This window comes from Gossypium raimondii, chromosome 1 (genome assembly GCF_025698545.1).
Source record: "Gossypium raimondii isolate GPD5lz chromosome 1, ASM2569854v1, whole genome shotgun sequence".
Classification (NCBI taxonomy): domain Eukaryota; kingdom Viridiplantae; phylum Streptophyta; class Magnoliopsida; order Malvales; family Malvaceae; genus Gossypium; species Gossypium raimondii.
In genome coordinates this window covers 10,102,800-10,125,467 of record NC_068565.1, presented here as the reverse complement: position 1 = coordinate 10,125,467, position 22,668 = coordinate 10,102,800, and the positions used below count along the sequence as shown (strand labels likewise).

Genomic DNA, 22,668 nt, shown 5'->3' with positions numbered 1-22,668 from the left:
CTTTAAACATGTATTTTTAATTCCAACATCAAATTTTAAGAAATTTATGAACACAATATTTAACTGACCAACGCTTAAAATTTATCACAACAATAACATTTATCACATGAGAACAACTTTCTTGGGGGCCAAAAACGCTCCAAATTTATGACTCCATGACACAAAAAGCAGAACACAATATAAGAAAAATTCAAAGTCATAGACTTGCATCATTCTTCTTCCCTTCAGTCAATGTATATCTAAAACCTCTCTACTGTCATCTAAGCCGTCCAAATCATCCAAAACAACATGGACGGCCACGATTCAGTATTAAAAAATGTGCCAAAGTTGACGTCTTTTAATTTTTCCAAAATTTTAAAAAGGCAATAAAAGAAATGAGGCAAAATCTAGAGGACAACGGCCAAAAAATATTCAAATAGTTTTTTTAAAAGTTAATTTATTAATTTTAAAAAATAATAAACCCTTATAGTAAACGATGAATAATAAAAATTAATTTTAAAATATTAAATCTAAGCTTACCATTAAAAAATCTTATGATCTCATGTCTCCATCTATTAGTTTATATTTAAGCTTATATAAGACCGTAATTAAATCCTGGTTCAGCTTAAAGCCATTTCCTCACAGTTTATTTATGATTTCGGTCCTATATTCTTTTCATATTTAAAATTGAATCCTTCTATTTTAAAATTTAATCTCTCTACTTATTTCATTAAACCATTGAAATCTTTCCATTAAATTAGAATATGTGATATTTTTAAAATAAAAAAATTACTCGTATAAACAACTTAAAATTGAGTAAAAATCAAGTAAGAAAAAAATCTCGACCTTACATTCACGTGCATAATATTAATCACGTGAGCATTTTTTACTTTTAAAAATATCACATAATTCAATTTTATTATTATTATTTAATTGAACTTCTGACTAAAAAAAATAGAAAAATTAAATTCTTGAGATAAAAGAAAAACTTAGACCTCTCCTCAATCACTGTGTATAAAAATATATAAATGTAAATATAAATTAATGATAGTTAAATTAACCTAATTTATTTTAACCTAAGAAGAAGCTTCCCTATAAATACTACTCATAAAAGCGACACTTCGGCTTTGCCATGTTCCGTGCTCCGCTATACCCTTCTTTTTGCAGAAAAAGCTTCTGCTTCTCCTATATATATTTTTTATGGTGAGCTCTCTAGAAACCTTTTTTTTCTCTTTACTATTTTCCCTTCTTTTTGTTTTGTTTTGCCTTAAAACCATAAGCTTTTGATGATAAAATTTCCCTTTGTTTGATGGGTTTTCATGGAGTTTTAAGAAATTTCTCTTCATATTAAGATCTTCTGCAAGTATTTTATATTTCTGTCCTTGTTTTAGTTCTTAAAACTTTGATCCAAGACCAAACAAAAAGTGTTTATCTATATAAATTTAACTGGTTTTCTATATGGCTCTTTTATAACTTACGTTATTTGCGTGATCATTATCGTGAGCAGATGCCTAGCGTCAACCCAGACCAATCCGACAAGGATTCCGAGCCCTTCGTGGAGGTCGATCCGACCGGTCGTTACGGTCGGTACACCGAACTTCTAGGATCCGGAGCCGTCAAAAAAGTTTACCGGGCATTCGATCAAGAAGAAGGAATTGAAGTTGCATGGAACCAAGTCAAGCTAAGGAATTTCTCCGACGATCCGGCGATGATCGATCGGCTTTATTCGGAGGTTCGGTTGTTAAGGTCATTAACCAACAACAACATAATCTCGTTGTACAGTTTTTGGCGTGACGAGGAACATAACACACTCAATTTCATAACCGAAGTATGTACTTCGGGAAATTTGAGGGAATATAGGAAGAAACATAGGCAAGTCTCAATGAAGGCGTTGAAGAAGTGGTCAAAGCAGATTTTGAAAGGCTTGAATTATTTACATTCACATGAGCCTTGTATCATTCATAGAGATCTCAATTGCAGCAATGTTTTTGTTAATGGAAACACTGGTCAGGTAATAAAGTTACTTCTTTTTTTATTTTATGTTGCTTTTCTTACATGTTTGGTCACTAAGAAAAAAACTAAAAAAAGTAAAGCTTAGTACTTTGGGTTTTGATGAGCAAATCTGGATCATCAACAGGTTAAGATTGGTGATTTGGGGTTGGCGGCGATCGTGGGGAAGAACCACTCGGCGCATTCAATCCTCGGGACGCCCGAATTCATGGCGCCAGAGTTGTACGACGAGCATTATACCGAACTCATTGACATATACTCATTTGGCATGTGTGTGCTTGAGATGGTGACCTTGGAAATTCCCTATAGCGAGTGTGATAATGTGGCCAAAATTTACAAGAAAGTGTCAAGTGGGGTGAAGCCTCAAGCCTTGGACAAGGTTAGAGATGCAGATATGAGGGCATTCATTGAGAGATGCATTGCTCAGCCCCGGGAAAGACCGTCCGCGGCGGAACTGCTTAAGGATCCGTTTTACGACGAAGTTGATGATTATGACGAAAACGTTTGATTATAGTACTTAGGCATATATTTTTGTTATTGTATTGTTACATTTTTTAAAAATCTTAATTAGTGTTTATGATTGTATGGTAAACTTTGATTATCTTGACTGATTAGAGTTTGGTTTACGTTTAAATGTGTACATAGATAGTGGTTTCCACAGAAAAACATATAGATTAAAAGTTTGAATGGGAGAAAAGAATATTGTGTGTGAACTTTAGGTTTCTTCCACATGAATTCCTCTATATTTTATGTATTTTTTTTTAAACTAAAGATAAAGAATAAATGGGATTTTGGTTGTATTTGAAGTAAAGTCAAAACAATATGTAACTAAACAGAAAGATCCATTCAAAGGGTTGAATTTGTTGTAAAGAACATGCTATGTTTTGAACAGGCAGCCAACCTAAAGTGGCCCTTGGCATATATTATTATCATATAAAGTTGGTTGATAAAGAGGGCATTTGTTTTGTATTTGCTGTCACACTCAAAATTGTTGGGAAATGATTGCTACAGCATGGCACTGATCTGGCTGGCCTGCACTGATTTTCCATTTTCAAAACAAAAAATGTAGACTTTGATGATATATCATATACTTTGTTAGTGCCCTTCTTTGATAACTTTATCTTATATATTTAATTTATATAAAGAGCAAATGGCATATTGCCGCGCCCCCCGCCCCAACAAAAAAAAAGGGTTTTTCAATTAATTTAGCAGAAGTTTGTAATTTACATTTGCCTATATGGTGGAGTAATTTATAATATTTGAAGGGATGAGAAATAAAGTATAATGATATATAATAATAGTAATAACAATTTTCACTTTTGCTTTTTGTTAATATGTCAAACTAAACAAATTTTGGAGTGTTGATGTGATTAAAATAAAAGTTTTACAAAGTCAACTTCAAGCCCTTACTTTAAATTAGTATTTAGTTTAAATTAATGAAAATTGCTAGTTTTTTTGGATGTCTGAAAGGGTTGCATTCATCACATAAAACTTTTATGCAATTGTTTCTGTTTCCACTTCAAGCCTGCAGGTTGATATTCCCTGAAATAATGAACTAGTTAGGAAAATGAATTTTGTTTATGCATATTCAGGTTGATTTAAGACAAGAAAAGGTAAAATATTGTATGTTTGCTGCTTGGTGGCTGAACAGCACAAGGTTCTAGTTTCATAGGATGTTCCGAAAACAAACATTGTTTTTGTCCGCGGATATTTTTACAAACAGCGAGCCAGATATGGAAAGGCATCTCGGTAATATGCTGGTACCAATCTAGTCCATTGAAGATATCAAATTAAGTAAAGTTGATCAAAATTGCTGACAGGAAGCTTTGGAATCCAAGAACATGTCCTTATCTGATGTATCAAACCAAGGAGGAACAACAATGTTCTCTGACTCCATAAAGGTGCCTTAATGATGAGCGGTGAAAGTAGTCGAAAGATGCAGAGAAGAGAAGGCTTTAACATGCTTGTCAAGGGGCTAATATGCATTGCAGTTGTTCCTCTGTTAGCCACAGTGTGTATGGGAGGTGAGTTAAGTGAATCCCAATCTTTGCTTAGCTTCATTAGATCAGTTGATCCACAAAGGAAACTAGGAGCTTACCAATGGAATGAGTTTTCAACAAGTCCCTGCTTGGTTAAATCTGAAGTTGTGAAGTGCAATCTGCAGGGTACCTCCATAATAGAAATAAGGCTTGAAAGCTTGAATCTCAGTGGGGTAATCAATGCAGATGCCCTTTGTAAGCTCCAAAGCCTTGAAGTTCTTAGCTTAGCGAGGAACCAAATACATGGGACGATACCTCGGTCAATATCGTACTGCAAAAGGTTGAGGTATCTAAACTTAAGCAGCAATTCTTTAAGTGGGAGAGTTTCATGGAGTACTCTAACCAAGTTGAAATATCTCAAGAGCTTGGACATCTCCAACAATCATTTCACTAACCAAGAATTCGAGCACGTTTATAAGTATAGTCAGTTAAATGCAACAGTTCAGAATGAAATTGTTGCAGGAACACCAGGAGAGTCTAATAATAACAAGTCAAACACACTATTGTGGACTTTGGTACCTTTATTTCTTGGCCTTGGGTTCTTCTTTATGTTCTTATACTGTATGGGCAAGATACTAGGTAAAAGAAGGAAAGCTAATGAGATTCCAATGGCTATCAAAGAATCTCCTCTCAAACATGTTCCAGTCAATGCTATACAAGAACTGAAGCCTGAGGGTAGACATCAAGAGCTTGTGTTCTTTGTTGAAGACCATGAAAGGTTTAAACTAGATGATCTACTAGATGCCTCAGCTAATTTACGAAGCCAAAGCCTTTATACCAGCCTTTACAAGGTAATACTTAAGAACAATGCTACTTATGCTGTCAAAAGATTGAAGAAATTGCATGTTTCTTTTAAAGAGTTTGAGCAAACAATGAGGCGGATAGGGAACTTGAAGCATCGAAACGTTCTTCCACTTGTCGGATATAGTTGTGCCGACACAGAGAAACTTCTTTTCTACAAGTACCAGAGCAATGGAAGCCTACTAAGCTTGCTACAAGGTAAATGATTTTAGGGCACAGCACCCTTAAACATAACAGCATTGCATGCCTAAATTCTTACAGCTGCTTGATCTTGCAGGCTACATTGAGGGTAAAAAAGAATTTCCATGGAGATTTAGGCTGACAATAGCAACTGGAATTGCAAGGGGATTGGCATTCATATACCAGAGTTCCAATGACCAGGACAGCATTCCTCATGGAAATCTAAAGCTATCAAATATATTGTTGGGTGAAAACATGGAACCATTAATAAGTGAATACGGGATCTCAAGGCTCTTAGACCCCAAAAAGAATTGCCTCGTCTCCTCCAACGGTTACATGGCACCCGAGAAGAGTTTATCGGAACAAGGCGATGTCTTCAGCTTCGGGATTATCCTACTGGAGTTACTAACCGGAAAAACAGTGGAAAAAACCGGGGTAGACCTTCCTAAGTGGGTGGGGTCAATGGTGAGGGAAGAATGGACAGGAGAGGTGTTTGGCAAGGATGTCACCAAAGATTCAATGCAGTGGGCATTTCCTTTGCTAAATATTGCTCTTAAGTGTGTCTCACATTCTCCAAAAGATAGACCAACTACAGCTGAGGTTTTGCAGAAGATAGATGAGGCTTTGTTTGCGCATGAAGATCGTACGGTCTCCTCTATGTCTTCATGGGAATCTGGTCCCCGTGATTGTTGTATGCTGCATAGTGTCATACCTGAGACTTGGGACACTCCAGGATCAAATTATTAGTGGACAATTTAGCACCAGAAAAGGAAAGGTACCATTGAAGAACTTCCATGTTAAGCTAAATAAAACATAACATATATATATATATATATATATATATAAGCCTTTTAGAGGAAATGAAGGAGCCATTAGGCCAATGTACGTAATGGAGAATGAATATAGTTATAAGTCATGTTATTATCATAATAAACTTTACATTTACTTGTCATTTGTTTGCTTGTCTATTTTCTTTTTTTTTGTCTGAAAGTTACCTGCTAACCCTTAGTAATGGTAAGCAAACCAAATTCTATTAAAAGCCGGTAAGCACCCCGACTCTTCGATTTTCTTGAAATATCTAAGTTTGACACTCGTGCCCGATGTATATCCGAACATGAACGATAAGACATGATCCGTGTCCTACTTACCATTTCTCTACTCTAATTTGATAAACAACAAAGGAAATAAGCAGTCAATAGTGTGCATGTTTTTAATTATGGTATTTGGCAATTTGGGACCATCAATCTGTTGTAATAGTTCAACTTGGTTTTGGAAGTTATGACCTATGTTTATATTTTATTTCTAACAAACCAAATTAATTTGGAGCCTGTAGAAAAAAGAAAAAAAGAAAGACATTGTTTATCTTGCATAGTTGCTTACATTGCTTGTTGCGTTATACTATGTTAGAAAGTTGCAGGCCAAATCATTAAATTATATCCCCAAATATATTTAACTATAAACCAATATCTTTTTATATTTCTTAAATTAGATATTGGGCCTTTGCTTTCTGCTTTACGCTAGGTAAAATTTACACCCTTCTTTAACTGCAAAAAGTTGTTGAACCAAAATTAGAAAATTAATTTATGCTACCAAAATATTACTCTTCAAACACCAATGGAACGAGACTCAAAGCTTAACTTGCAAAATTACATTGGATTTGAGTGTCCTATACAAAATCAAACATAGGATGAATTGTACTTGTAAATTTCCAACTCAAATCTGAAATGGTGTTTGAAAAGGTTTCAACTTTTGGAGACTTATAACAGTCAAGAAGGACCAGAACAAGACATGATGATTGTGATGATGTTGTATAAATCCTTTTTGGTGTTCTTTTAGGAACGAAAGAAGGGCAAAGAAAAGATTAATAAATAAAATATCAAGAAAGGTGTAAGTTATAAAACTCCACTAATTAGATGTGTGGTCTCAACTGAAGCCAACCAGACTCAATATGTACCATAAAGTTGTATTGTAACATGAACTTTGGACAACAACAGCATGCCAAACCTGTCTATACATATAAAAAATTTGCAATTTGATTAAAAATAAATGCAAAAGTTGAACCTTGATTTGGTTCTAGCATTCCATCCAAGCAAAGAATAGTTGTGTTTTAAGGTTATTAAGTTGTAATAATATGTTTGTAATTTTTTTTCTTAAAATAGAAAAATAGAAAATAAAATAAAACATCACCATCTGCTGTCATCACTCTTTAAGCTACTCCAAATATTCTTACACCAGAGGATTGCTCTCAATTTCTCTCCATATATATATTCTCTCTTTCTTCCTCTACCTCTCTCCTCAAATTCCATTTCTTTTGATTTAATTAAGAGGAGTGGAATAACCAAGAAAGATATAGAAAAGAAACAGAGGAGGAGGAGAGAGAGAGAGAGAGAGAGAGAGAGAGAGAGAGAGAGAGAGAGGAGAGACAAAGCTTTTTTTTTTTTTAAAGATATATAAAAAATATGAAGAGCAAAACCTCCTCTTCTGTTTCCATTGTCATCGTTTCTCATCTCAGATCTTAATTTTCCTCCCATTTTCTCATCTGGGTCATTTCCAAGATGGTAGATTCTCTCTCTCTCTCTCTCTCTCTCTCTCTTGTTCATCATATTCTTCATCTCTGTTTTTATCTGTTTCCTAGTCTTTTCTCCAGACTTTTCTTTTGTCTTGATCCTCATGTTTCGATTGTCGATGTTTCTTTTTTATTGTCAGGAATTTTGGGTTGTTTTCTGATTGGTGCATGAAGTCTTCAGATGATCCTAGATTGGATTTGACAATTACCAACTCTGTCTCCGATCAGATTCTGTCTGTAATTCATATCTAAAGGTAATTTTCTTTTTCTAATATTCCTGTTTGATTGTTGTTATTGTTCACATTTTGATCTGTTTTGCTTCGTTTTTTTTCTGAATAAGGATAGATCCTTTTTAGCTGCCGATGGTAATTGGATAATTTGGTGTTGGCTTTTTTCACGAGTTTCATTCATTGAATTGGTGTTACTATTCTGATTGAATTAGAAATTTTGATCTTTGAATCAAATTGTGGTGCTTTTGTTTTGAGAAAAGTTTAGATTTTTGCTCTTGGGATTGAAATTGGTGGTTGATGATGGTGATTGTAGATAAGATGGAATCAGATCTTGGTAAACTCTTCATTGGTGGGATATCTTGGGACACTGATGAGGAACGTCTCAAGGAGTATTTCAGGAAATATGGAGAAGTGGTGGAAGCAATGATCATGAGAGATCGGTTTACTGGTCGTGCCCGTGGATTCGGTTTCATTGTCTTTGCTGATCCTGCTGTTGCTGAGAGGGTAATTATGGATAAGCATATGATTGATGGCCGCACGGTAAGAGCCTTGATTACGATATATCTTTATACCTTACCAATTAGTTTGAGATTTGTGGTAATCAGAATGAGTTAAATTTGCTAAAATTTTATCTTTCCTCTATAGCATTGACCGAATATATATTTATTCGAGTGAATTTGTATCCAATGGTTAGGTTGGGATAGAAACTGTGATGCAATTGTTTGATCAAATTTCAGGTTGAGGCGAAGAAGGCTGTTCCTAGGGATGATCAAAACATTTTAAACAGGAACATGAGTAGCATCACTGCGTCTCCAGTTCCTGGACGCACTAAAAAGATTTTTGTTGGAGGTTTAGCCTCTTCGGTCACCGAGACTGACTTTAAGAACTACTTTGATCAGTTTGGTACAATTACAGATGTTGTGGTGATGTATGATCATAATACGCAAAGGCCAAGAGGGTTTGGTTTCATCACTTATGATTCAGAGGATGCGGTAGATAGAGTTCTACATAAAACATTCCATGAACTCAAAGGGAAATTGGTTGAGGTCAAGAGGGCAGTTCCTAAAGAACTATCTCCAGGCCCTGCCCGCAGCCCTGTGATTGGATATAATTATGGTTTGAGTAGGACTGCCAACTTTCTCAATAGTTATGCTCAGGGATATAATCTTAGCCCACTAGCCGACTTAGGAGTTAGGATGGATGGTAGGTTTAATCCTCTTGCTTCTGGTCGAACTGGGTTTCCTCCATTTAATAACCCTGGCTATGGAATAGGTATGGACATGGAACCCGGAATGAACCCAAACTTTGGCGGGAGTTCTAACTTTGGCAACAATCTTGGATATGGACGGTTAATTAGCCCCTATTATGGTGGGATTTCAAACAGGTATAATACTCCTATTGGCTATGGTGTTGGAAGTGGAAGAAATGATTCTAATTTAAGCTCTGGTACTCGGGATATCTGGGGAAATGGAAGCCTTAGCAATGCCACAAATGCCGCCAGCCCTGGTGGGTTCTTGGGGACTGGAAGGGGGAGTTTTGGTCCTTTAGGAAATAGTGGGGTTAATTGGAGCCCTTCTCCTCCCATTCAAAGTGGAGGAAATGCCCCTGGCTATACTGGTGGGACTGCTGGTTTTGGGAGTGCCGATGACAACTATGGTTTGGGTGGGGGAGGACATGGAAGAAACGGTGGCACTGTCACAGCTCCAACATCTTCTTTTGCTGGGCCAACCGTTAATTTTAAGGGGTCCTATGGGGATCTTTACCGTAGTGGTTCAGTTTATGGTGATTCAACTTGGCAGTCCACAACTGCTGACTTGGATGGTTCTAGCTCATTCAGTTATGGGATTGGGAGTGTGTCCGTAGATGGTACTGCAGGATCCTCCGAGGATTATGTTGGAAGCTACGGTGTTGCTAGTAGACAGTCGAGTAGAGGTAATATTCTGTTTAAGCAGTCCTGAGACTCGAGACTCGAATGCCAGCTTGCTGCATGTGTTTAATTAGTCTCTTTGGTTTCTTATCCAGGAATTGCTGCCTAGGGGGGGGGGGGGGACTGTGATTTGGATATCAGAAGTCATGAAGTAGGGTGAATAAACAGGTGAAGGATTTGTGAATTCGATATACAACTGCCTTATTACAATGTCAGCTTACAAGGAAATTGATGTTATAACACTAATGAGGGATATTGATTTGAGAGTGAGCAGTTACAAGGGGAGGTTTTGTGTAAGGTTTGAGATTCGATTTGTTTGTTTGTTTGTTTGTTTGTTTTGTTTATGGTAATAGTGAAAATGTAGGTTGGTGAGTGAGGTGTACAATCAGATTGCGGGACATATACTCCGGGAGGCGTCTGCGGCAAAGGCGCGCCAGTAGTGGTACATCAAACAATAGGGTACTAAATTTTTTTCTTTTTCCATTTTTATTTTGGGAAGCTGGTTCTTGTCCTGATAATTGTTGCCTATCATCTGGGATTGTTTTGGTCTCAGATTGTAAGGAGTTGTTTCAGTTCCAATTTACTACTACTACTACTACTAGTGTGAAACATTAGAGCCATATCCAATCATCATCCATATAAAATAAGTAACCAAACCTTCTGATTCAATACATCAACACAGCTTTACTACTCACACTATATGCTTTTGCTGCTTCTTTTCCTCAATCGTCTGCATGCTCCGTTACATTGTGTTTATCGCAACTACGGTCTACGTGGAGAATCGAGAGTTTTAAAGAAATGTAATAATCTTCGAAAGGTCAAAAAGGGTTGAACCACCCTAGTGGCAATGGATTGAAAGCCACCATTCTAAATAGATCGCACAGTTATTGCCCAATGTTTAACCCTCATTAGTTGGAATCAAAACATCGTTTATAAAAGTATGGCACTTACCTGATTTAAAATTGTACATTGTAAAAGTAAACCATGTTTAACCCAAATTTTCAAAAAACACATGGTCATCATATTTGCATAAGTAACATAAAATCTTTGTAGTTAATTTTTCTAATTTACTTGAGGAACGAGCCTATAATTCAATAATGGAACTTTGAATTATAAATTAGAGGTTTAAAAGGTACAACTCCCCATGGTAATTCTAAAACATTTCAATCTTACTAACAATCGAGGTTTCCTTTGGATCACCCATGAGATTAAAGACAAGACAACAATGTCAATGAAATTAATTACTGTAGCAGTGACATTAAAATCAATGGTGGGATATATGTTTGGATTCAATCACAACCATGGCAGTGTAGTGAAAGTATAAAATGACCATTAAGGACATTAGATTTAAATATAGATGTAAAATAAATAATCATATTTCATATTAAAAGATAAAAATATATATATTAATTTTTATTTATCTTGAATAATAAATTTATTGATAAATAATTAATATTTCATTAATTATATTTGTTTTTGTTTTTATTATTTATATAATACTTATTTATGATTAATTCATATAATAAAAATCATAAATCATTTTAGCATTTTTATATATTATTTGAAATACATTTATATTAAATATTAAAATCAAATTATATTAAAATAATAGTTAAAAATATATTTATGATAATGAATTTATATATTTATTAGATTGCTTGTATAAAAATAAAATTTATATATAATAATATTTATAATATGTTTATTTTATATTTATTATAAAATATATGTATTTTATAAGGGTTAATATTTGGTACAATTGACGATGTATATTTTTATTCATAAGTAGCCTCTGAAAATTGACATGTGTCTATTTTTTAAATATACATTTTTTAATATTTTACTATATCCCTATAGACACTTGTCAACTCATTTACCGTAATATTGGAGTCTAAAAACTCCGATAACAATGTATCAAATGGGTTTCCTTTTTATAATAGCACTATAAGGTTAAATTGGGAAAAATGTTTCCCACTACAAATGCTTTCTTTTAACCGGAGTAAAGTACACATGTCTAAAATTTCATCGGTGCGTATAATACAATTGTACAATTTAAAAAAATTATCTTTTAACTCAAATAAGTAAATTAAATTTAATAATATATATATGTGTGTGAAAATTCAATAAATTAATAAAACTCGATTCAGTATGATTTCCAATCAAATAATAAGTACTCAGATGGAAAATATTTTTATAAGCAATTAAAAATTAAAAATAAAAATTTGAAATTTCATGATCATTTAGTTTATTTGAAACCATTCTTCGCTTTTCAGTAGTTTAAAACATGAATTTAAAGAATCAATAGAATACTAAAACTTAGAGACTTGTTTCCTTAAAATTGGCTACAGAAAAACTGAAGTTTTGAAAGCCAAAACATAAAAAATTCATCCCAATCTGTCTAAATTTTTTATGTTAACAGTTTTGGATAATCTATTATGAGATAACCATGCTAAATGAATCTACAAACTTCATACAAATTTTGAAATAAACGAACTCCTAAATATAGACTTCTGGTATATTGAAATTGATTGCTCGAAACTTTTTAATTTCTTCAAACTTACTCGATAAAAATGGATGTCACACGTAGCATTGGAGGATGTTTGATGTTAGTAAGTTTGTGGTCCTCTCTCTATTCTGGTGTCCAATTTTTTATTGCTTCTTTCTTTTACGTCTGAGAGTAAGTGTGGAGGCTGTCTGCTGTTGGTGGAGGCTGCCACTGCCACTGCCACTTCCCATTTCACCTTTATTTTTGTGGGTTTCCATTTTCCATCTTAAACTTTGCCAGAAAAAAACTAGAATGTTAATGTCAGCTTTTCAAAAGTATCAGTGGAGAAAGGCCCAAACTGATATGGGACTAAGTAAAAAATAGGAGCCCTTTTTGTTGTCTTCATGATGTAAAAAGAGTCGGTTTTATTCTCGATTCAGCCCTTGAACTGTGCATGTTTTTTTAATTTTGATATCTAAATTTTTTATCTCATCGTAATATCTAAATTATTTTTTCGTTACTCTAAATATTTAACCGTGTTAAAAAAAACTATCCAATAATATCATCCCATCTGTCTTTATCTTTTATGATTAAATGAAAAACATATTATTTTAAAATTTTAAATAATCATTTTCATTAAAACATCAAATATCAGAATCCATAGAAAAAAACTACTATTATATTATCTCAACTCAGTAACCAAAATGCAATTAATCTTTTAGGGTATGTTTGGGGTGAAAGATTTATAGGAAGAATTTCATTTATATCGAGGTTTTAATATATTTCAGTCGATTATAAAAAGTTTTTACACAATATAATTTACTAACATGAAAAAATTAAGGCAGATGACATGATTTCATTGGACAAAGTTTTTAACGCCTTGAAATATTTAGATTAAAATCTATAACAAAAGAAAATTTAAATACCAAAGTGAAAAATATGTAAAATTTAAGGATCAAAGAATTATTTTTCCCAAATTGAGTATTCTTTTCTTGGTCCATTTACTTGATGAATGTTTGTCAGAAAAAGAAAAGATTGAGGTCCCCATGAATAACCCCCCCCCCCACATGAAATGATGAACCTTGTATGGTGACTCCCACCATTTTAACTCCAAAACTTACCAGAGCTTGAAAAATATTCTTCATTTGCTATATGATAATTGATATTAAGTTTACCATTCACCATGATTGGTTCAATCTTAGTCCTTCATGGGAATATATATATATATATATATATGTGTGTGATTTAAGTATTTCCCACATGAAAATGACATACATATATGGGGTCCAAACTTGGCTGAAAATTTCCTACGGCCCTGATTGCACCGCAAATTCACGACTACGTTGGCCAATTTGCACATCTCTCGAGGCAATCTACTTTATATATTTCATTTATGGTTTTTCAAGATAAGATTTTAAACCCAGAAAGAGCATATGATTCACTAGCCAAATTGAGGTATGTTTGGTGGATGGATAAAAAAAATTAAAAACGATGGTTAATCTTAACAGGATGTCCAAACATGTCCTCATCATACATTAAACAAGCTTGTCTCTTGTCCTGTTGGGGATAATTAGTTTCCTTAAAAAGAGGTTAATTTGTCCATCACTTAACTGCCTTTTCTTTTTTTCTTTCTTTTTGTCATTGCTTTATAGGATTCTTTCATTTTCTTCAATGAGAAAACAAAGTTAGAAGAAAGCTTCAGAAAAAAAAAAAAAGTCAAAAAGGTGTAGACCTCCTTTTACACCTGTAAGAAGTACCACCTTTTAATCTTATTTAACCAAGTAAATTACTCGATAAATGGACCATAATGAAGTGGAGACATGGATTAGAATTTAGAAAAAAGAACAAAAGATGCAAGGATGCCTTTTTGGGTAAAAAATATATCATATTATCTTTAGTTTTAAACTGTATTGCAGTAAGGAATAACTTTGAAATGAAGGAGAGAATATGACAGAAAATTTGCATCAAAATTCAAAATGCACTGTAGCATATTACCATGAATATCAATATCATGCAACCAGTTTCAATATAATGGGGGTTTTATGATTTTCTTTTAGTTTTGGTATCTTTGTTGGTGGGGGGCAGTTTTACAATTGCAATGGCATCAAACCAGAAGTTGAGAGATCTTGAATGGCTTCTTCAAGCATTTGAAACTGAAAGCCTTAACCTACACAACATTTCCTTCTACCTTTCTCAACCTGTTTCAGGCTGTTATCAAGAAACAGAAAACTCCATGGCCATTAACATTTCCTCAGATTGCCTTGAATACTTCTCCCTCATTCTTATAGTGCTAGGACCAGCCAAGACCAGCTTGTTGTCTCTTCGGAATTTGGAGTTTCATTGTGTTGAATGGGAGTTAGAACAAGTGCAGAACCTTGGGGAGTTGTTAGATAGTAACTTCAACATCAAACAACTGGTGTTCATGAGGAACAGATTCAGTGAAGATTGCTTATCAGAGTTTTCTGATATTTTGAAGAGAAATGGAGCTATCAAAGAGGTGATGTTTTGTGAATCACATATTGGGACTGTTGGTGCTATATTTCTTGCCTCAGCTCTTAAGGTGAATGAAAGCTTGGAAGAGTTACAGATATGGGAAGACTCAATTGGATCAAGAGGTGCTGAGGAGCTTTCAAAGATGATTGAAGCTAACTCAATGCTGAAGCTTTTGACGATTTTCGACTCAAGCTCGATCACAGCAACTCCCCTTATATCCGCTGTTTTAGCAAGGAATAGAGGTATGGAAGTCCATGTATGGAGTGGAGAAAGTGGAGATAAAAGTTCCAAGGTGGTTGAGTTTACACCTCAAAACACCACTCTTAGGATCTACAAGATCGATGTTTCGGGTGCCTGCAGGGTTGCTTGTGCTCTTGGGATGAATTCGACCGTCTCATCGTTCGATATGACAGGAGTACGCCTAAAATCACGGTGGGCAAAGGAATTTAGATGGGTTTTGGAGCAGAACCGAAGCCTGAAAGAGGTAACCTTGTCCAAAACCTGCCTTAAAGACAAGGGAATAGTGTATGTAGCAGCTGGACTATTCAAGAACAGGCATTTGGAACGCTTGCACCTCGATGGAAACTGGTTCAGCGGTGTGGGACTCGAGCATCTGCTGTGCCCTTTGAGTAGGTTCTCTGCTTTGCAATGCCAAGCCAACATTACACTAAGGTCGGTGACATTTGGAGGCAGTAGAACAAAAATAGGAAGATCTGGTTTTGCAGCCATTTTGCATATGTTAACCACCAATGAAACTTTGACTCGGCTAGCCATCGTGGATGATCAAAGTATGAGACCAGATGACTTTTTTAGAATCTTCAAGAGCTTAGAGAAGAATGCCAGTTTGAGGTGTTTGTCTTTACAAGGCTGCAAAGGAGTTAGAGGGGAGAGGTTGTTGCAGGCAATAATGGAGACACTGCAAATAAATCCTTGGATCGAAGATATTGATCTCGCTCGAACTCCATTGCATAATACGGGGAAGGCAGATGCCATTTATCATAGATTGGGTCAGAATGGGAAGCCTGAAACTGAACCTGAAAATGATTTGCTCAAGGATATGCCACTTACTGAGCCCAAGTGCTGTAGGGTATTCTTTTGTGGCCAAGAGTATGCTGGTAAGTTTTATTAACTACACTTAAACATTTCCACTTATTAATGCTGAGATCAAAAGTAACCATTTCCTATTAATTGCTATTTTCAGGTAAGGCAACACTTTGCAATTCAATATCACAGAATTTCTCTTCTCCTAAACTTCCCTACATTGAACAAGTGAGGACCCTAGTGAATCCAGTTGAACAAGCTGTTAGAACAGTTGGTATGAAGATAAAGACTTTCAAAGATGAAGATGCAAAGATATCGATATGGAATCTTGCTGGTCAGCATGAGTTTTACTCTCTTCATGATCTCATGTTCCCGGGGCACGGGAGCGCATCGTTTTTCCTCATCATATCCAGTTTATTCAGGAAACCAAGCAACCGAGAACCAAAGACTCCAATGGAGATTGAAGAGGACATCCAATATTGGCTCAGGTTCATTGTTTCCAATTCAAAAAGGGCGATCCAGCAGTGCATGCTACCCAATGTAGCAGTTGTCCTCACACACTATGACAAAGTCAATCAAACATCCCAGAACTTGGAGGCCACAGTGAATTCAATACAAAAATTGAGAGACAAGTTTAATGGCTATGTTGATTTCTATCCAACTGTGTTTACTGTCGATGCAAGATCGTCTGCATCAGTCAGTAAACTCACTCATCACATTCGAAAAACCAGCAAAACTGTCCTCCAGAGAGTTCCTCGGGTTTATCAGCTTTGCAATGATCTTATACAAATTTTATCAGATTGGAGATCAGAAAACTATAACAAGCCAGCTATGAAGTGGAAAGAGTTTGCTGAGCTATGCCAAGTTAAAGTTCCACCTCTGAGGATTCGATCTCGACGCGATAATAAGGAGAAAATCGAAACTCGAAGGAGGGCGGTTGCTACTTGTCTCCATCATATCGGTGAGGTTATCTATTTCGATGAATTAGGCTTCCTGATATTGGATTGTGAGTGGTTTTGTGGTGAAGTACTGAGTCAACTGATAAAATTGGAGGTTAGAAGGCAAAGCTCAGCAGAGAATGGATTCATCAGCAGGAAAGAACTGGAGAAGATTCTAAGAGCAAGTTTGCAGAGTCAGATTCCAGGAATGAGTTCAAAGGTGTTTGAGAACTTAGAGGCCAATGACCTTATTAAAATGATGATGAAACTTGAACTATGCTATGAACAAGACCCATCTGATCCAAATTCTTTGCTGTTGATTCCTTCCATTCTTGAAGAAGGCCGAGGTAAACCGCAGAAGTGGCAATTAGGAGGTGCTGATTGCCTTTATGCAGGGAGGCATCTTCAGTGTGATGATTCAAGCCATATGTTCCTTACACCCGGCTTCTTTCCGCGTTTACAGGCAAGATTTTTTCCACTCTCTTTCACATATCGCTTCATGTTGCTTTTCAGAACTTGAATATATATATATAGAGAGAGAGACAGATGCTGATTTGTTTTCCTTCAAGTGTGAATATATTCAAATAGCTTACACCATGAGAACATATATCAGCAAGGAAGGTTTTTTTTAATGACCATGTCCTAGTCTTAATTTTTCACTCAGTTTTAATACTTGCAAATACAGGTGCACCTTCATAACAGAATCATGGCAATGAAGAATCAGCATGGAGCTACTTATAGCCTTGAGAAGTACCTCATTTCTATTAACATCAATGGTATCCATGTCCGAGTAGAGCTCGGAGGACAGTTGGGTTACTACATTGACATCCTTACCTGTTCCACCAAGAACCTTACAGAAACACTCAGGCTTATCCACCAGCTCATAGTTCCAGCAATTCAAAGCCTTTGCCATGGTGTAACTTTGATTGAAAATATTATGAGGCCAGAATGTGTGCAAAACCTAGTTCCTCCCAGGTACCGGAAAGCCCAATACGTGCCTCTTCAACAACTTAAACAAGCACTACTCTCGGTCCCAGCTGAAACCATGTATGATTATCAGCACACTTGGGATTCGGTGTCGGATTCAGGCAAACTAGTACTTAGAGCTGGGTTTGATTTAGCTCGAGACCTCCTATCTGATGATGATTTCCGGGAAGTACTGCACCGAAGATATCATGACCTGTACAACCTTGCTGTGGAACTGCAAGTTCCACCAGAAAACAATCCTGATGAAGAAGAGAATTCATTATCTAATGCTGTTGAAAGTGGCAAAGTTGATCCTTCTTTTAGTGGGATAGCCAAGGGAGTGGAAACAGTATTACAGAGATTAAAGATCATCGAACAAGAAATAAGAGATTTGAAACAGGAGATTCAGGGAATGAGGTATTATGAGCACAGACTTCTAATCGAGCTTCACCGCAAAGTGAACTACCTTGTGAACTTTAATGTTCACGTCGAAGGACGGAAAGTTCCCAACATGTTCTATTTTGTTCAAACTGAAAACTACTCGAGGAGGTTGGTAACCACCGTTATTTCCGGCATGACTGCTCTTCGGTTGCACATGTTATGTGAATTCAGGAGAGAAATGCATGTTGTTGAAGATCAAGTTGGTTGTGAAGTAATGCACGTTGATAACACTGTTGTAAAATGCTTAGCTCCATACATGACCAAGTTCATGAAACTGGTCACATTTGCTCTCAAAATCGGAGCACATTTAGCAGCCGGTATGGGAAACCTGATACCGGATTTGAGCAGGGAAGTTGCCCATCTTGCTGACTCTTCCGTAATGTATGGAGCAGCAGGAGCAGTCGCTGCTGGAGCTGCTGGATCTGCAGCAATGGGACGAATAAATGGAATCCGAAACCAGAACAGAAGGGGAGACATTCAACAAGACCTAAGATCAGCGCAACAATGGGTGGTGGACTTCTTAAGGGACAGGAGGTGCTCAACAGGAAAGGATATTGCAGATAAATTCGGGTTATGGAGGGTGAGATACAGGGATGATGGCCATATTGCATGGATCTGCAGAAGGCATATGATCGTCAGAGCAAATGAAATCATTGAAGTACCCATTTAGATTTTGCTCCTTTACATGCAATAAGATCATCTCTTATTTTCTATCTTCTTATCCTTTAATTATATTCTTTTGAAATAAACACTGGTTTGCTCTCGCTTTGAATTTCAAATATTGGTAAAAGATTATGACACTGTAAAAAGATATATTAGCCAATTGCCTTTTCTATGATGGATATGTAAAGTAAATATGAATATAGGTCCAATGATATCTTGAATCTTAGTGTTACAAACAGCAGAAAGCAAAATTTTGCATGGTTCACCATGTGAAAGTGGGACCAAATTATCACAGAATATGATTACATGCATAAATTACACTGTGGTTAAGATTGGAATGTGATTTTTTGCAATTATTTTGAAAGTTGAAATCAGCAAGAAGACGATGTTATAGAAAAAAACGGAAAGGTTCATATATACTAACAGCAACTGCAATGGAACAAAGCTAATAACAGTACAGAGTCATGATTTTTGCCTCCTCTCATCTAAAGCATGTTGACATACAAAGGAAAAGACCACATTACATGATACATTATTATTACATTTCACTATTAGTAGTATTAGTCTCCACCCTAAAATTCTAAAGTCACCTGTGTGTCTTCCTTTGAATAGAGGATCAGGAAGCTTAGAAAAAAGCCCTGCTTCCGTAGAACACTCGGGAGCCAGTGTTTTTCGATGCCTGTATTTTCTGATCAGTGGTACTTGAATTCTCCGATTTGGTCGGTCCACTGTCGATGTCCAGAGGCAGTTTCATCTTAGCCAATGACTCGGTAAATTGCTGCATGCTTTTCATGTACATGTCTACTATGTCTTGCTGCACCAGCTTTTGCTCGGGCTCAATGTTAACAGAAACAACAGGTTTCACGATGGAATCACTTTGTGCCCCTGAAGAATGGCTGTCAACATCTCCAACATCCACAGCTTTTTCTTTCGGGGCTGAAATGTGTTCCTGAGTAGAAGTTTTCGAAGCAGCCAGACCATCGAAGGACTCAGAGCTTGCACCAGCTGAAGGAGATGAAACCCCGTAGGTTGACACGCTGCTCGGAGGAGAATCGAGCTTGGGGGCTTGGATGGAATTGACTGTAGCAGTAGAGAAGCTCTCCATTAAACGAGCGCCCATGTCTGAACTAATTTGACTCTCAGCATCAGAGGTGCCCAAACTTTCGGAACTTTCAGAGTCCAAATTAGAACATTGGATCCCGATATACTCGGAAACCATCATCTGGTTCTCATTCGCGATTATGGGATCCGGGAACTCAATCTTTTCCAACTCACACTCACCTGTTTCTGAATCCTTCACAGTTTCATCAGCAGCCACATCTCTAGGCATAGCAGGAATAGCCATTACTTCAGGAGATAATCCAGCATATGCAAGAGACAACTGGACAAAACCAGCAGGTGAATGGAACAGATCAGTTGAAGAAAGAGAGAATTCTTTCTCCAACTTCCCATTCTTGAGGAGCACTTCAGACAGTGGCACCAATGCAAATCCCAACAACTGGTCTTCAAGATAATTCCTCACTCTACTCATCATGAATATCTCGATTTTGAGGGAGGAATCAACAGTTCGAACATTGAGGCGTAGATTATCATTGAACACCGGGTTCCTCCCACCGCCATTGATGATCTTGGTGGAAACCGTGCTTTCGGGGTCAGAGGTGAGACAAAGCTTAGCATACACATCCTGCTTGTGGTAAATGCAGATGTTATGGATATCTCTTGCCTGATGAACATAAACCTCAAGAACGCCAATGGAATTCTCTTCCTTTTTGTTAACCTCGGACCCGTTTGACAACAAACCACCCGAGTTCCTACTGAAAAACTCGGTTTTCTGCTTCTCAGGCTCAGCTACAACAGAGTTCTTGAATGGTGAAACAACTGACTGTGGGGAATCCATGATAAAGCACCAAGGAGATGAACCTGGCAAAGTAAAAATAACACCTTTTAGAATATCAAGTCACCCAAAAATTCAGAAGTAGAAACCAAAATAAGAAACAATCTCCAAATCAGAAACCTAATTAGAACCTAAAACCCCAAGTCTTCAAGCCCTTAGTGTATGAAAATTTTAAATTAAAGCCAAATCATTAACCTCTATATTACTGAATCCTTCCCTAAGCATACACATGCATGATTTTGCAAGAAAAAAAAGGTAAAAGGAAGAACTTTCACACAGGTAACACAACCTACAATTAAGAAACCAAAAACTTCCCAACATCCAGCACCCCAAGGCTCAAAAATGTGATTTTCTTTTTTAAGCTGGCAACTTAAAATCACCCACAACATCCCAAGAAAGACGCAAAAACAGAAGTTGAAAGATAAATCCCCAATTCAAAGCCTCACTAGACCTTACTTTTAACACAAAAATTCTTCAATATAAGCCAAGAAACCAACAAGGCATCAACCCCAAAAGCTGAACTCTTTAGCTTTAAAAAGAAAAACAGAGAATTCCTTCAATACCCAGAAACCAAGAACACCTGAAAAGTTGAGAATCTTAAGTGAGCTAGTTCCAATTCCAACCCCCTCCCCCGAGATTTAATATTAACCGAAGACCCATCAACAGTTTAAGCCCAGATTCCAATAAAGCAACCAACTTTTTCTTCAGAAAACACCGGAATCCAAGGAAGAGTAAAAACAGGAAAAAGAAAATCCCAATGAAAATTCCCAACTTTGCTCTTTAAAGTATTAACTTCAACAATTCAAAGCAAAAAGAAAAAAGGAAAAAAAAAACATAAATTACAATCACCTTCGGCTCTGGCTTTTTTTACTCCAAAATCAAGAAATAAAAGAAGAAAATTTGATATTTTCGTTGGAATCGACGGCTGTAATTCAAGATTTGGACACAACCCAATCCCTAAAATAGAGGTGTTTTATTTTTTATTATTTGCTAAGAACTGAGCGCTTTTTTTTCCTGATTTTGTCCAACAAGAAGAAGTGGAAACTCTGGTTGTAATGAAAAGCAAAACTACAGAGAAAGAACACAGGGGCGTCAAACTTGTTGACAAACAGAGATTGTGCATGTGTGTGTTATAGTTTAAAGTTGTGGCCTTTTTTATCTTTTATTTGCTTTATATCTATCTTTAATGATCACAAAAGCATGGGAAATTTTATTGTTACATTATTATTTCTTGTTACTGTTGTTAATTATTATCTCAACTTCAACTGTATATTTATCAGAAAAATTAAATAAATAAAATAAAATAAAAGTTTCATGTTTTTGATTATGCAATAATTACGGAATCAATTTTTCCCTTTTAAAACATTTCTTTCATTACAAATTAACTCATTTTGTGATCATTAAAAGAAGCCATCATTTCATATTTGTTTTGCACAATAATTTTTATATTTAAAAATTTTATGCGATGGTTTGATAATTAAGTGTGTTCATTATTTCAGATATGATCTAAAGTTGAGTCGCACTAATAACGTTTATTGTTCGAATTTTATTCTGTTATTAAAATTCACTGATTAAAAAAAATAACAGATTTAAGGTGGTGAAATCTTGAGTATTATGGATTCTCCACCATGCATTAGCCGATCATAATCAAACAAAAACAAAACCATAAACTATTTTCATGAAATAAATTATAGTAAAATTTGAGTAATTATAAATAATGAGTTAAAATAGCACCAAAGTTGTATTTTGTATCAAACCGACAGTAAAAGAAAAAAGTAGTAATGATGAATGAGAGTAGAGAAGGGTTTGGAGTGGGACAAGCACCGGCCCACGACTATGCCATGCCCATGTACTCACCAATCACAACCCTTCTATATGCGCTTATGGTATTTGTAGGGACATCATTACTCTTACTTTTTATTTTTATTTTTTCTTTTCTTTCTCTTTTCTCCTTTTGTTTAACGCTTCAAAAACTTTGGATTTTAAATTAAAACCCTCTAATTATTTATAATTAT

At 35.8% G+C, this 22,668-nt stretch overlaps 5 protein-coding genes across 11 annotated transcripts; 4 read left to right on the top strand and 1 right to left on the bottom strand.

Annotated features, from left to right (window-relative positions):
- Positions 1 to 1,066: 1,066 nt before the first annotated feature.
- LOC105781444 (probable serine/threonine-protein kinase WNK11) lies at positions 1,067 to 2,702 on the top strand. Its single transcript, XM_012605989.2, has 3 exons — positions 1,067 to 1,182; positions 1,487 to 1,990; positions 2,117 to 2,702. The coding sequence occupies exons 1-3, from the start codon at positions 1,180 to 1,182 to the stop codon at positions 2,495 to 2,497; spliced, it is 888 nt and encodes a 295-aa protein (XP_012461443.1). The 5' UTR covers positions 1,067 to 1,179; the 3' UTR covers positions 2,498 to 2,702.
- Positions 2,703 to 3,901: 1,199 nt separating this feature from the next.
- On the top strand, positions 3,902 to 5,775 carry LOC105787206 (probably inactive receptor-like protein kinase At5g41680). The gene is made up of 2 exons (XM_012613636.2): positions 3,902 to 5,027; positions 5,107 to 5,775. Exons 1-2 carry the CDS (start codon positions 3,902 to 3,904, stop codon positions 5,754 to 5,756), a joined length of 1,776 nt encoding a protein of 591 aa, XP_012469090.2. The 3' UTR covers positions 5,757 to 5,775.
- A 1,489-nt stretch (positions 5,776 to 7,264) lies between these two features.
- LOC105781428 (heterogeneous nuclear ribonucleoprotein 1) lies at positions 7,265 to 10,315 on the top strand. 3 transcript variants are annotated; one of them, XM_012605980.2, is made up of 4 exons: positions 7,265 to 7,567; positions 7,716 to 7,829; positions 8,119 to 8,345; positions 8,543 to 10,315. In XM_012605980.2, exons 3-4 carry the CDS (start codon positions 8,124 to 8,126, stop codon positions 9,761 to 9,763), a joined length of 1,443 nt encoding a protein of 480 aa, XP_012461434.1. In that variant the 5' UTR covers positions 7,265 to 7,567; positions 7,716 to 7,829; positions 8,119 to 8,123; the 3' UTR covers positions 9,764 to 10,315. The 3 variants fall into 3 exon arrangements, with proteins under 3 accessions (XP_012461434.1, XP_012461429.1, XP_012461424.1); XM_012605975.2 differs by lacking the exons at positions 7,265 to 7,567; positions 7,716 to 7,829 and having other exon boundaries at positions 8,103 to 8,345; positions 8,543 to 9,737; positions 9,828 to 10,315; XM_012605970.2 differs by lacking the exons at positions 7,265 to 7,567; positions 7,716 to 7,829 and having other exon boundaries at positions 8,103 to 8,345.
- A 3,793-nt stretch (positions 10,316 to 14,108) lies between these two features.
- LOC105781403 (protein TORNADO 1) lies at positions 14,109 to 18,951 on the top strand. The gene is made up of 3 exons (XM_012605945.2): positions 14,109 to 15,825; positions 15,912 to 17,152; positions 17,375 to 18,951. Exons 1-3 carry the CDS (start codon positions 14,316 to 14,318, stop codon positions 18,764 to 18,766), a joined length of 4,143 nt encoding a protein of 1,380 aa, XP_012461399.1. The 5' UTR covers positions 14,109 to 14,315; the 3' UTR covers positions 18,767 to 18,951.
- Positions 18,952 to 19,147: 196 nt separating this feature from the next.
- On the bottom strand, positions 19,148 to 21,802 carry LOC105781407 (uncharacterized). 5 transcript variants are annotated; one of them, XM_012605955.2, is made up of 2 exons: positions 21,503 to 21,802; positions 19,148 to 20,679 (listed from the first exon to the last, which is right to left on the bottom strand). In XM_012605955.2, exon 2 carries the CDS (start codon positions 20,654 to 20,656, stop codon positions 19,385 to 19,387), a length of 1,272 nt encoding a protein of 423 aa, XP_012461409.1. In that variant the 5' UTR covers positions 20,657 to 20,679; positions 21,503 to 21,802; the 3' UTR covers positions 19,148 to 19,384. The 5 variants fall into 5 exon arrangements, with proteins under 5 accessions (XP_012461409.1, XP_012461417.1, XP_012461404.1 ...); XM_012605963.2 differs by lacking the exon at positions 21,503 to 21,802 and adding an exon at positions 21,234 to 21,443; XM_012605950.2 differs by lacking the exon at positions 21,503 to 21,802 and adding an exon at positions 21,110 to 21,272.
- Between the last annotated feature and the right edge of the window lie 866 nt (positions 21,803 to 22,668).

What these genes read in the sequence shown, in the direction of transcription:
- LOC105787206 (XM_012613636.2), top strand. Translation starts at nt 3,902, where the DNA reads ATGAGCGGTGAAAGTAGTCGAAAGATGCAGAGAAGAGAAGGCTTTAAC. An exon ending in CCTACTAAGCTTGCTACAAG is followed by an intron (nt 5,028 to 5,106) that starts GTAAATGATTTT and finishes TTGATCTTGCAG; the next exon opens with GCTACATTGAGGGTAAAAAA.
- LOC105781444 (XM_012605989.2), top strand. An exon ending in TTAATGGAAACACTGGTCAG is followed by an intron (nt 1,991 to 2,116) that starts GTAATAAAGTTA and finishes GATCATCAACAG; the next exon opens with GTTAAGATTGGTGATTTGGG.
- LOC105781403 (XM_012605945.2), top strand. Translation starts at nt 14,316, where the DNA reads ATGGCATCAAACCAGAAGTTGAGAGATCTTGAATGGCTTCTTCAAGCA. An exon ending in TTGTGGCCAAGAGTATGCTG is followed by an intron (nt 15,826 to 15,911) that starts GTAAGTTTTATT and finishes TGCTATTTTCAG; the next exon opens with GTAAGGCAACACTTTGCAAT. An exon ending in GCTTCTTTCCGCGTTTACAG is followed by an intron (nt 17,153 to 17,374) that starts GCAAGATTTTTT and finishes TTGCAAATACAG; the next exon opens with GTGCACCTTCATAACAGAAT.
- LOC105781407 (XM_052631556.1), bottom strand. Translation starts at nt 21,042, where the DNA reads ATGTTGTGGGTGATTTTAAGTTGCCAGCTTAAAAAAGAAAATCACATT. An exon ending in TTTTGGTTTCTTAATTGTAG is followed by an intron (nt 20,680 to 20,942) that starts GTTGTGTTACCT and finishes TTACTTTGCCAG; the next exon opens with GTTCATCTCCTTGGTGCTTT.
- LOC105781428 (XM_012605970.2), top strand. Translation starts at nt 8,103, where the DNA reads ATGATGGTGATTGTAGATAAGATGGAATCAGATCTTGGTAAACTCTTC. An exon ending in ATATGATTGATGGCCGCACG is followed by an intron (nt 8,346 to 8,542) that starts GTAAGAGCCTTG and finishes ATCAAATTTCAG; the next exon opens with GTTGAGGCGAAGAAGGCTGT.